General features: G+C 45.9%; 1 protein-coding gene across 1 annotated transcript in view; it reads right to left on the reverse strand.

Moving 5' to 3' along the window:
* The window catches only part of COL22A1 (collagen type XXII alpha 1 chain), a 791,008-nt gene that overhangs the window by 51,455 nt on the left and 725,523 nt on the right, over positions 1-14,030 (reverse strand). Inside the window, exons 52-54 of the mRNA XM_029592071.1 lie at positions 12,663-12,716; positions 2,671-2,715; positions 894-947 (exon numbers count right to left, since the gene is read on the reverse strand). Coding sequence (XP_029447931.1) covers positions 894-947; positions 2,671-2,715; positions 12,663-12,716 — 153 coding nt within the window. The remainder of the gene's footprint in view (positions 1-893; positions 948-2,670; positions 2,716-12,662; positions 12,717-14,030) is intronic.

Consider the following 14,030-nt stretch of genomic DNA (forward strand, 5'->3'; position numbering starts at 1 on the left):
CTATAAACAGCATGGGGGTCAATGAAAACAATGCGCTCAGCCAACTACAATAAGGGGATTAGCGAGGCCAAAACACGCCAGAGCAGGCGTTAATTTCTGAGCAGCCCAAAACGTTGTACGGAAAAGTAGAAAATACTGCTTTTCCGTACATCCTCCGACTTAATAGCATGGCAATATTAAGTCGGAGGAACCAAAAGGTTTAAGAGGTTTAAAAAAAATTTTTTTTTTTTTTTAAATTAAAAAAAAAAAAAGTTTCAGTGGTCAGGTTATGGAAACGGACGCTCAGTTAACGAGTATCCATTTTCCTAACCCGTGGCTGTGTACCATTAGGAAAACGGATGCTCGTAAAATTGCGCATCTGTTTTCCTAGCCCGCTGACCACCACCTCTCCTGGGTGCCCGCCACCAAGGAGGATCTAGAGGCCATGCAATTGTCCCTAGTGCCTCCTTGGCAGCGCTACCCCCTCATTTAAATATTGGATCGTGCACCCAGGAGAGATGCCAGAGCGCGCGTTAGGAAAGCGGGCCCCTATAAAAGCAGGCAAAACTGAAAGTGATTAGATCATCAATCCATCTCCAGAGATGGCAGCACAGGCAGATCTCTTGAGCCCTTGCGGCCTGGAAGGTAAGCTCTGATTCTTTATATGTATATGTATAACTGAGTAGTAGTTATTGTCTGAGCTCAATCATTTAGTAATATTTATAAATTATTGCTATAAGCTTATAATAAATCCACTATTACTTGTACCTGGCACCACGGTTGTTTTAGTATTATTAAAGTAAGCCTGGTCAGATGCTGATATAAAAAGTGAGTGATCACTCCAGGCCTCAAACACCCTAACCACTGACAAAGAAGGAAAGAGGTTTGATCCTTGCCATAATCGGCGCACTTACGTCTTTCCCCGGTAAACCTTCGTGTCCTGGAGGACCGGGCACACCTGCTTCCCCCTTCAAAGAAGAGCAGAAGAGGAGGTTAAGAGGTCTAGTTTGATGGTTCTGTGTTACAAGCAGACTGACCTAGAAACATCTTAATGCCTTTACGGATAAATGCTACTGTGTGGGGTCTTTGCTGCTCTGCTGGAGGAAGCTGCAACAATTCACCGTGGCTATGGACATGCAAACACGAAGCCAGGCTGCTGTGCAGTATCCTCCCTGGAACCCATACACTGCTGGTTTCACAATTTGATGTGTCATGGTAATTTTATTATGTATGGGGTTTTTGTTTTTTTTTGTACATTGCTTAGAGCTATGGCATAAGCATACGTGACACAGTATGGCCTGTGGGAAATTCAGTCTTCTAATCATTTGAGTTCCCTGCTAGGACAGGATTGACAGTGGGAAAGAATAACCTTGCTTCATATCATAGGCTGATCCATAAAGTCAAGCAAAGCAGCTTCTGGACTGATGGGGCTATGATTACAACCAAGATGCAATACGTATATACAGTATATATACACACACCCACATATAGCAAATTTAGAGTGTATATAGTACTAAATATACAATAGTTTACAAAAAAGTATTAAAGTGCTTATGGAAAATCAAAAAATATATTAAGTACTAATACACTAACAAATTCAATAAAAACATCTTTTATTTAACTATATATCAGTATCTCCAAATAGAAATGTTACAAAATTATAAAATATGATGTGACAAAATCACATGTCAAATCATCAATTACATGGAATTGTAGAACTAAAATGATAATAGCTGAACAAAAGTCCTTCAGTAAAGTATCTTGAATGGAACTTCTAAACATTGTAGAAACTAATCATCTTGGGAATTCCCAAATATATATATATATGGCCTGAATGAATCAGCAGAACCGTTTTCCTTCTCCCTGTATATATTAAAACGGCTCCCACTGAAACATCACTAGAAAATGTTTAATCTGTGTGAATATTCTTGCATGCCCATCATCTCTCGTGCATCTGGACACCTTTGAACAGCAGAGTGGCTGGATGCATAGCAGCCTACGTCTGAAGCAATCCTTGTGGCGCCCCCTTGTAGAATCCACAGGAACTGCCCCCACACTGAGCTGCTCCAGACAGGCACCACAAGTCAAGTGTATTAGATACTCACTAGCTGAAAAAAAAAGCTATGCTGAAAAAAGGTTGCTGAAATATGATATCAGTAACCAGTATACTCGCGTCGTTAGATCTGAGTCATCTTACCTCTAATACTCATCATAAATTTCAACAAAACTTAGCCTTCCTCCTTCATGCTTAGATCAAAAGGAGTTCAAAATGATGCCTATCTGCTAAACTCCCATGCTAAAATGGCTATCAGCTCAAGATTAGCCCAAGTGGATTTTTTTTTTTTTTGGTCTGGCAGTTTTCCTCCTGCTCCATGGGCTTCCAGATCAATTGGAAGCAGCCTCCAATGGACTATGACACCATGGGCGTCACTCATAACCACCCAAAACCATTCCCTCTGCAGTGGCAGCTTTCAGGCATGGCACATGCAGCAGGTCTCCCTCCAGAATCCTGCAGTCCTGGGCCTTAAGACCGGCCGTTAGGTGTCATCCCTGCATGATGCCTGGAATCTGCAAATACTTCTCTCCACAGCATCCCCGGACGATCAGAATCCTCATCCAGGAATCAACCACTGGGCCGTCCCGGCCCACGAGAATGTGTCCTCTGTAATGGGAACATGATACGTTACTTACACTGGGCCCAGGTGCTCCTGCATCTCCTCGGTGCCCCTTGAAGCCCTACAAGTGAGAAATAAACCACAACATCATCAGAGCTGTGCCTTTGGTTGGATGAAAAGTTTCTTTCAACAGTTCAGGGTCTCTGCATTTGCACTGCAGGCAACTGAATGCACGTAAGTTTGAATAAAACAGGTTCCCCCCATCCCCCCGTCTGGAAGTCCCTATTAATGTCTCTGATGAAATCGAACCTTCAGCTCAGGCCTGTCATCAGAGGATTAGACTATGAACAAAGCATAGTTTACAGATGAAAGCAGGTCAAAGGAGGAGTGCAAATCCCTTTGAAATTAAGTGCTTGCTCAGTTTTGAAACAGTGCAACTTTGGCCCACAGATTCCATTTTCAGAAACATTAGGAAAGGGGAAAAGATAAAACACAGACAAATAAAAAACAGTGCAAGGGAAATGTTCTGCAAAAAGCAGCGTAGGACTTTTTTTTTTGCTCTTTTTAAACACTGACCACACCACTTTTAGCCCATGTTTGCTTGCACGTCTTTTTTGGTCGTGTTTATTTCTTTCCAGAAGCCACTGGAAATCAAATCCTTGGACCAAAGATGTGAGCCCGCTGACTTACAGACTATTGCTTTTTTTTTTCTTTTGGCCTTAACTCTGCTTGAAACTTAAAGCTGGCCTTTAGCATTCTGCAGAGCTATAGCACGCTCCTTCCTTCTTTCCTCAGTCAAATCTGATGTGCACACCACTTCCATTTCAAACACATTTGCTCACTTGCTTTCCAAACTCAAACAGAATGTCTATGTGCAAAGCAACCAAACAGGAATACATGAAGAAGTTATGATACCTTACATTTCCTAAGAAAATATTGTTGGGGGGGGGAGCCAAGATGGCACCTAAGTAGGAGACATGGAAGTTTTTTCTCCTGTGGGGAAACCTTGTTTAAATTAGTGATTACTGCCATAGCAGATTGTAGAATTGTGAAGCTCAAGGTTAGTGGGTATCACTGTTGGAGCTACATAAGAACATAAGAAAATGCCATACTGGGTCAGACCAAGGGTCCATCAAGCCCAGCATCCTGTTTCCAACAGTGGCCAATCCAGGCCATAAGAACCTGGCAAGTACCCAAAAACTAAGTCTATTCCATGTAACCATTGCTAATGGCAGTGGCCATTCTCTAAGTGAACTTAATAGCAGGTAATGGACTTCTCCTCCAAGAACTTATCCAATCCTTTTTTAAACACAGCTATACTAACTGCACTAACCACATTCTCTGGCAACAAATTCCAGAGTTTAATTGTGCGTTGAGTAAAAAAGAACTTTCTCCGATTAGTTTTAAATGTGCCCCATGCTAACTTCATGGAGTGCCCCCTAGTCTTTCTACTATCCGAAAGAGTAAATAACCGATTCACCGATTTACGGATGTAAAATATTTCACGGTTAGCCAGTAAATAAAATCTTACTGATTCCTTTGTTGGGGCAATTTGGGCTGCTATCGGCCGGCAAAGATAATGCATGTGCACATTGGTGCATACAGGGTTGGGGGGTGGTGCAACTGCCTTTTGCATTAATGTCAACTTTCTAAGCTTCTATTAATTATCTAGGTTTCAGCAGTTTAAACGGTTATCTTTCTAAAAGACATTTACACGCTTAGTTAGAACAGCTGGTTTACGGGGCCGAGAAATGGCGAGACCAGTGACTTGATTTGGAGCCGTTGCGGTTTGAAGACATGTGGTAAACTCAGGCACCTGGCCACATTCAGAATTCCGGCGCTGATAAGTCACTTGGGCATCGTGCCAGAGCTTGTTTTCTGTTTTTGCAAATGGAGCAAGCAAGAAATGTGAAAGGCGCTCCCGTAATAGAATTACACATATGGCTTCTGCCGCTAAGGTCTGAGACATGCTTGGTATGCTGGGAGATCTTTAGAGCTCGAGTGACCTGGCTGATATTTCTTTGATAGTAGTTTCTGTGAACAATAGTGGCTAGATGCCAAAAGTGGTTGAGTTGAGTGGTGTCAGAGCAGAGGTTGTGACTGAAGTCCCAGTGACAGCCTGGGTGGCTCTATTTTGATTTACCTTTGCCCTGTCTGCCCTGCTGACTTGATTTGCATTTCTCAGAGCATTTGTGTGCATTTAATTTGGTATCCAGTGATGTGCTCTATTGTATTGCAACTCTGACCTATTGATTGATGGAACTACGATCGTTCCATGCTGGAATTGCTATCAGCAGAAGGGACCTTACTAGGAAAACTCAGCACGGAGGCAAAAGCTGTTCACAGAACAGCATACCTCATGAAAATCTGGCTGGTAGAATATCAAAGAACTAAGATGCTTCTTATTTTTTTTAATTTTTATTGAATTTATTCAAAATCCAAAAGGAAACGAAGAAAATACAAGATGATACAAGATAAAACAAATTATCCTTCTTTACAAAGAAAATCTCCTGGAGATACTTAAATGAACTTAATCTCAATTATTGAGTCCACATTAAACGGGGAGAAATACAAAGAAACAATATCTAAAATAATATTTATAAAAGGTAAGAAAAATGAGGAGTTAGTGTATAACTTTAATTGTACAGTCTAATCCACCCTAAATAATCCCAATATCTCAGAATTTATCTGAGATAAATGTTTCTAAATGGAGTGTTTTTTTTTAAACTTGCTTGATTCAACAATTTATAGCTAGTTCGCTTTAAGTAAATTTAAGGGATAGCCTATACCAGTGGTCCCCAACCCTGTCCTGGGGGCCCACCAGCCAGTTGGGTTTTCAAGATATCCACAATGAATATGCATGAGAGAAAATTTGCATGTTATGGAGGCAGTGCATGCAAATGTTCTCTCATGCATATTCATTGTGGATATCCTGAAAACTCGACTGGCTGGTGGGCCTCCAAGGACAGGGTTGGGGACCACTGGCCTAAACCCCAGAAACAGGGCAAGACTGCAGGGTTTGCATCACCTCCATCTGCTGGAGACAGAGAAATACTGAAGGGATGCAGGAGACACACCAGGTTAAGTGAGGGTGCCTTTCAAGTTTTACTCTGTCTCCAGCTGCTGGAAGGGAGGCATAACCCATGTTCTGGACTGATCCGGGTACGTACAGGGAAAGGAAAATTAGTTTCTTACCTGATAATTTTCGTTCCTGTAGTACCAAGGATCAGTCCAGACTGCTGTGTTATGCCTCCCCTCCAGCAGATGGAGTCAGAGAAAAGCTGAAAAGCACCCCCTAGATATACTGGTGTGCCACCCGCGATCCCTCAGTATAATCGATATCAAAGCAGAAGGAACTAATCAAACACCTCCGCTGAATAATCAACCTATTTAACTCAACCACTGACCAGATCAAGTAGTAACATTGCCCTAAGGACATAAACAAACCTGTCTCCCTATGTATTAAAACAGAAACGAAACTTACTGTATAAGATGCAGCAATACGTAGTACTATAATATTTAAATGTAGAGCACTGTGAGAAACAAAGAACACAGATAGAAATACGAGCGGACTCTCCCGAAAACGACTTGGGCGGGCATCTGGACTGATCCTTGGTACTACAGGAACGAAAATTATCAGGTAAGAAACTAATTTTCCTTTCCCTGTACGTACCAGGATCAGTCCAGACTGCTGGGATGTACCCGAGCCTCCTTAAATGGGGTGGGACCCCGAGAGTCCTGCTCGAAGCACGCTGCTCCCAAAAGACTCAGTCGACGGACCACGAACATCCAAGCGATAATGCCTAGCACATGTATGCAAGGATTTCCAAGTGGCTGCCCTGCAAATCTCCTGGCAAGACACAAACTGGCTTTCAGCCCACGAAGCTGCCTGAGAACGTAGAGAGTGAGCCTTGAGCCCATCAGGAACAGACCTTCCGCAGCCAATGTATGTGGACGTGATTGCGCCCTTCAACCAGCGGGCGATGGTCGTCTTGGATGCCTGAAGACCCTTCTTGGGTCCATTCTACAACACAAACAAGTGATCCGATCTTCGAAACTCATTAGTCACCTCCAAATACCGCAGGAGTACTCGACTGACATCCAAACGGTTCAAATCCCGACCTCGAAAGGACCGGATCTCCTCCTCCGTAAAGGAGGCAATTCCACCGTCTGATTAACAGAAGTCCAATACCACCTTAGGTAAGAAGGAAGGTACTGTGCGCAAAGAAAATACGCAGGAACGGTTCTCTGCACGAAAACGCTTGAAGTTCCGAAATGCAACACGCGGACGAAATGGCCACTAGGAATACCGTCTTGAGAGTTAAATCCTTCAAGGTGGCCCTCTTAAAAGGCTCAAAGGGAGCAGTGCAGAGACCCCTGAGAACCAGGTTCAAGCTCCAGGAGGGACATGGAGCCCTCACAGGGGGTCGCAAATTCCTAACTCCACGCAAAAAACAAGCAACATCTGGGTGACATGCAAGAGAATAACCTTCAAGTTTGCCCCTCAGGCAGCCCAGAGCCGCTACCTGAATCCGAAGAGAACTGTAGGCCAAACCATCTTGTAAAAACGTAAGGATATGCCCTACAGAAGCCTGCCGGGGAGAAAGCTTTAACTCACTACACCAGGAGTCAAAGATCTTCCACACTCTAGCATAGGTTAGAGTAGTCAAGGACCTGCATGCCCGAAGGAGGGTAGAAATCACCGCTTCTGGATAACCTTTCTTTCTCAGCTGTCTCCGCTCATAAGCCAAGCTGCCAGACAAAAGCGATCCGCCAGATCGAAAAATACCGAGCCCTGCCGAAGAAGATTTGGGAGATGACCGACGCAGGGGCCCGTCCACCGCCAGATTGACGAGATTGGTGAACCACGGGCGCCTTGGCCACTCCGGAGCCATGAGAATCACCAGACCCCGATGGGATTCTATGCACCTTTAAACTTTTCCCACCAGGGGCCACGGGGGAAACACATAAAGAAGGGTGTGAGGAGGCCATGGAAGTACTAGCACATCCACCCCCTCCGACCCGTGCTTTCGCCGTCGGCTGAAGAAACGCGCCACTTTGGCATTTAGCCGTGTTGCCATCAAGTCCAAGTGCAGAACCCCCCATCGTCGAGTGATGAGTCACATCGCCTCGGCCGACAGCTCCCACTCTCCTGGGTCTAGATGTTGTTGACTGAGATAATCCGCCTGAATGTTGTCCACGCCTGCAATATGGGTGGCCGCAATGCGGTATAAATGGCGTTCCGCCCAGGCCATCAACAAAGACGCTTCGGCCACCACCGGGCGACTCTTTGTGTCCCCTTATTTATTTATTTATTTAATTTCTTTTCCTATACCGATGCTCAAGACTAGGTCTTATCGTACCGGTTTACAATGTAACTGAGGGGAAACCAATTAACATCAAGGTAGAAAGTAAAGTTACATTAAACAGGGAGCATAAAACCTGGGCAATGGAAGACAGTACAGAGTTTAAACTAAGAAACAATTAGAGAGAGATAAATATATAAATCAACAAAAACTGTAAGATACAAAACATAGGTTTATCCTAGGCAGTTATTAGCCTGGTATGTCCAGGGGGAGAAGGAAAGGGTGAGGTTGGGTGGGGGGAAGGGATTGGGGAGGGGTGGGGGAGTGAGAGTCAGTGATGGTTGAGGAGATCCTTCAGCGGTAGGCTTCTGCGAAAAGCCAGGTTTTCAATTTCTTTCTGAAAGTTGAATGGCATTGTTCTTGGCGTAAGTCTTGTGGAAGTGAATTCCAATGTAGTGGACCTGCTGTTGAAAGAGCTCGCTTGTGAATAGTGTTGTGGACCGATGATTTGTTGGGGGGGGGCCTTGAGCGAACCTTTGTAGGCAGTTCTGATCGGTCTTGCGGAAGTGTGTAATTCAAGTGGGAAGGTGAGTTGGAGAGTGGATTGCTGGTAGACTGATTTGTGGATGATGGTGAGAGCCTTGAAAAGTATTCTATGTTGGATGGGCAGCCAGTGTAGAATTTTTAGTATTGGTGTGATATGGTCGTTGCGACGAGTGTTTGTAAGGATCCTAGCCGCTGCGTTTTGCAGCATCTGAAGAGGTTTGGTGGACGAAGCGGGCAGACCAAGTAATAGAGCATTACAATAGTCGATCTTTGAAAACAGTATGGCTTGAAGCATGTCTGTTTATATATGCCACAATGGTCGCATTGTCCGATAGAATTCACACCGCCCGACGGCGCACCAGCGGAAGGAGTTGACGCAAGGCCAGACGGACCGCCCTGGTCTCCAGGCGATTGATGGACTAAGTGGCTTGTTGAGAGGACCATCTCCCCTGCACTGCTCATGACTGACACACAGCCCCCCAACCTGACAGACTGGCATCCGTCGTCACGACTATCCAAGGTGGAGGTTCTAAGTCCACCCCCTGCAGAAGATGGTCCGGGATCAACCACCAAGCGAGACTGGACCGGGCCGGTTCCATCAATGGTAACAACATGTCATAGTCCTCGGACCTGGGATCCCAGCGAGAAAGAAGCGCTCTTTGCAAAGGCCGCATATGCGCAAAGGCCCAAGGCACCATTTCCAGAGTAGAAGCCATATGCCCAATGACCTGTAAATAATCCCAGGCCGTAGGTAGTGGCAGGTCCAATAGGTTTCGCACCTGAGCCATCAGATTGATCATCCGCTGATGTGGCAGGAACACCTTGCCCACCAAAGTATCGAACCATGCTCCCAGGAACTCCAATTGCTGAGTTGGTTCCAGATGGCTCTTCGCGAAGTTGATTATCCAACCTAGCTTATGAAGTTGCTCCACCACTAACCGAACCGCTCGCTTGCACAAAGCTTCTGACTTTGCCCAGATGAGCCAATCGTCGAGATAGAGATGTACCAATATCCCTTGATGGTGAAGAGAAGCTGCCACAACTACCAGAACCTTGGTGAAAACTCTGGGGACAGTCGCTAACCCGAACGGGAGGGCGCAAAACTGAAAATGGTCCCCCAACACCATGAACTTCAGGAATCTCTGATGATGCTCCTGGATTCCAATGTGGAGATACGCCTCTGTTAGATCCAAAGAAGCCAAAAATTCTCCCTTGTGGACGGCCGCAATAACAGACCGCAGCGTCTCCATGCGAAAACGTGGAACGCATAAAGCCCTATTGACCTGCTTTAAATCCAGGATCGGTCTGAACGTGCCTTCCTTCTTTGGAACCACGAAGTATATGGAATACCGGCCAGTCCGACGTTTGGCAGACAGAACTGGGATTACCGCCCCCAGTGCCCGCAACCGCTCCAATGTTTGTGAAATGACTAGCTGCTTCGCCGGAGGACCGCATGGCGACACCAGAAACAGATCCTGGAGCGGGCGAGCAAAATCCAAAGCGTAACCGTGACTTATAACATCGAGAACCCACTGGTCCAATGTTATCTTGACCCATTCCTCCCGAAATAGGGACAACCGACCCCCGATGTGCGGAAGGGAGGAATGGGCCTGCGTGTCTTCATTGTGAAGCTTTGTTTGGGGTAAAGGCCTGCGAGGATCCCGACCTCTGAGGTCGTCTGCCATGAAAGGAAGGTGTCCAAGATTGTGACCTCGACACCTGCTGTTTCTGGGGAAAGGACCTGCCTCTCCCCATATGGAACTGGCATTGGCCTCGAAACCGGCCCCTGGAATTACTGAAGGTTCGTGACTGTCGGTGCTTGTCCTCGGGCAACTTATAAACCTTGTTGTCCCCCAAGTCCTTGATGAGCTGATCCAGCTCGTCTCCAAACAACAACTTTCCCCTGAAGGGAAAGGAACCCAAGCGTGACTTAGAGGAAGCATCTGCCGCCCAGCGCCAGAGCCAGAGCAACCGCCTGGCTGATACAGCAGAAGACATAGTGCGAGCGGAAGTCCGCATAAGATCATATAAGGCATCCGCTGTGTAGGCGACCGCAGCCTCCATGCAGTTAGCCTGCTCCGCTTCATCCGGCGGAAGCCCCTGGGCTGTGAGCAACTGCTGAACCTAGTGAAGTGTGGCCCGCTGCACTAGACTGCTACAGACCGCCGCCCACACCCCTAATGCTGAAACTTCAAAAATGCGCTTCAATAAGACCTCCAACTTCCGATCCTGGAGATCCTTCAGCGCTATACCCCCTGTCATGGGAATGGTAGTATGCTTTATCATGGCCGTGACCGCCGAATCCACTTTGGGAATCTTAAGAAGATCCAAGGACTCAGTCAGTAGGGGGTACAACTTATCCATAGCCCTACTGACCCGCAAGGAAGCTTCCGGAAGTTCCCATTCCTTAGAAACAATCTGAAACAATTTGGGATGAAATGAAAAAGTTTGCGGCGGGTCCCGAAGACCAGCCAAAGCTACATCCCCCAGGGAAGTGTCCGCTTCCTGGTGTGGAGCCGGAATTTCCAGTTCCTTCAAAACGTGCGGGATCAAATGAGTTAGCTCGTCCTTGCCAAATAATCGAAGAACCTGGGGATCATCCCCTTCCACAGATGCCTGACCGTCCAAATCTCCACCCCCGGCGGAATCGGGAATGTCCGAAGAAGGATCAGGAGTCTCCGGAATCCCCGCGCCCCCTGTGGACAGGGACAACGAGTCCCCGCTCTCCCCTGGTCCGGGGCAGCTCTGGGGATCTTAAGTGGAGAGGGTCCGGCCATCTTCCAACCCGCCTCTGCCTCTAAGAAGGCTTTGTGCATTAAAAGCACAAACTGTGAAGAAAACGGAGCTGTTCTTTTAAAAGTGTCCCCCGCGGGTCGGGAGGACCAAGGGCCTCCGAAATCGGGCGTGTCCTGCGGGCTTAGAGCCGGCGGCGATGGAGGGGAATCCTCCTCCTCCGACGCTGTCCCCTCAGACAGCAGCGTGTTCAAAATGGCCGCCACCTCTTTCTCTATGGGAGGCGGGGCTGCCAACCGGGTGCCAGGAACTCTGCGCCGCCGCGAAGAAGAAGAGCTGCGGGCAGCGCTCGGCCCCCGAGAGGGTCCCTCGCCCCCGGGAAGACATCGGGAGCAAAGACCCTCTCGGGAGAGTTGCGCCCCCGCCCCCCGCAGGCCGTGCAGGCCGAAGATCGCAGCATGAAGAGGCAGGAAGAAAGGGTAAAGAAAGTGCGCCAAAAAAAAGGTAAGTACAGTCCCCGAGTACAGCAGCACACCGGGTGAGCCAGCCACCCCCTCCGGAGTCCCGGGACAGTAAGTCGGCAGGCCGGGGCTGAACGTAATCGGTATCCTGCCTGCCACCAACAGTACTTACGCGTACTGAAACAACTTTACTTTTTTTTTTTTTTTTTTTTTAAACAAACAGCGTCCCCGCACCTGAAAAGCCCCCTTCAGAAGCCCACACACTCCTAGAATAGTTCAACTTGGTGGGGTGACCGGTAAACTCTCCCCCTGGTCCCTAGGGATTACCTCCGGGCATGTGGCATTAGGGCATTGCCCTGCCAAGCCTGCCTTGAAACCTGGTTTTTTTTTTTTTTTTAACAGAATAGAATAATACTGAGGGATCGCAGGTGGCACACCAGTATATCTAGGGGGTGCTTTTCAGCTTTTCTCTGACTCCATCTGCTGGAGGGGAGGCATAACCCAGCAGTCTGGACTGATCCTGGTACGTACAGGGAAATGTGTGTTACCATTCTTTGCTTATTTTCTTTACACATTATGCTTGACCATTCTTTGCTTATTTTCTTTACAAGTATATTATTGTTAAACAATAAATAAATAGTTAAAAAATATATCATTGAGAGGAAAAGAGTGAGAATGTGTTGTATGGTATGCAGGTTTCACTGTTAAATCCCTGCAGGAAAATAAAATGTCAGAGATGTCAGCTATTACAAGAAGAATAGTAAACAGCATCTAATTCCCTGTATTTCTAACAGCCGTAAACTTAAATCTAAGACTACCAAGTGCATTGGATTTGCAGGTACAGTGTCAATGGCAGCCTAGGTCTGTGGCTCCATGAAAACCAGTGGGGTCTACCACAGGTTTGTGTGCCGGCCTATGGTGGTCAGACGATCTGTGGTGACAAATCCCAGCTCGCCAGGAGTCAGAGTGCCACAACAGCTGCACTTCATCAATGCAAGCCAACGTTTTAGAGTGATACTTACAGGTAACCCTCGAGGTCCTTCTCTGCCTGGAAGTCCAGCTTCTCCTGCCGGCCCCTAATTGGAAAAAAAAAAAAAAAAAGAAAAGATAATTCCTGTTGGAAAAATCTTCATGTTTGACAATTTTATTTTGATAATGCTGATTTGGGTTATCCAGATCCAAGCCAGCTGTTGAGCAAGGCAAATATGTCTGATCTTGGTTATCTACAAATAATATTTCTAAGATGTACAGTATTTGTACGCAATGAATTGCTGAATGGAGAGAGATGAATAAGGAGCTACAGCTTCAGCCTGAATTGACATACGGCACATAGAACCTAAGGGGAGAACAGATTTGCAAGTCACGTCTGCATGTGAATAAATTGGCAGTATGAAAATTTCCCACCCACAATGTGACTAGAAATATGCATCCACAATGTGTGTGCTTTCATACGCATTTAAGGAGGTGTGTCTGGACAGGATCGGAGATATATTTTATATATATTTTTTATATATTTTAGTCTACAACATTTTAGAATACTCTAACTGCCATTACTATTGTCTTTCTTCTCTATATATGATAACTGTTATCATTCTTTTACTATTTCAATATTGTACTTTCCTTGTTAAATGATTGTAAACCGTTATGAAGGTTCCCACTGATACGACGGTATAGAAAAACAAATAAACCATAAACAATGCACACAGGTTGTATTTTTAAATCTACACGTGTTATTTACCATAGAAATTCTACCAGCACAAAAAGAAAACAGGTGCAAAAGTCCTTGGATACTCTGCGCCCTTGGCAAGTTTCAAAGTGAAAGTAAGGAGGCACTTTCTTTTTAAAATTTGGTGCAAAATCCCTGGGTAAAAAGCACCCATAGACTTTCTACCAAACTGTACAGTGTGATAATACCAAGTGGGGGGCAAACACATTTTGTACTTGTGGTCCCCTTCAGCTCCAAATTTTCAAAGGGAAACTCTCAGCGACTTCCCCTTTGAAAATTTGGTTGCAGGTCCATAGATACAAAGTTTCCTGCGGAGTTTAAAAATTGTCCCCATTGCTTAAATATTGATTGCTTGAGGATGTGTATGGTATGATATAAAAAGGGTAGATGGACCAGGCAGGTTTCATCTGCTGTCAAGGTCTATATTTCATAACCAACTATGCTTTTTTAAATTTCAAATACTGATAAATTACAGTTTATGGTTTCTTGATTTAGGATTGTAAACAAGTAGTGAAAGCATGCAGGGGCATGGCGTTGGAAAAGCTTTCTAAAACAGATTTGTGGAAAGGGTATATGCTGAAGGGGTGTGGCTCTGGGAAGGCTGTGGTAGGATATGGGGGGAATGGAGGGTGGGTGTGTATGAGGGGGTATGGTTGGTATATGT

This window comes from Rhinatrema bivittatum, chromosome 2 (genome assembly GCF_901001135.1).
Source record: "Rhinatrema bivittatum chromosome 2, aRhiBiv1.1, whole genome shotgun sequence".
Lineage (NCBI taxonomy): Eukaryota > Metazoa > Chordata > Amphibia > Gymnophiona > Rhinatrematidae > Rhinatrema > Rhinatrema bivittatum.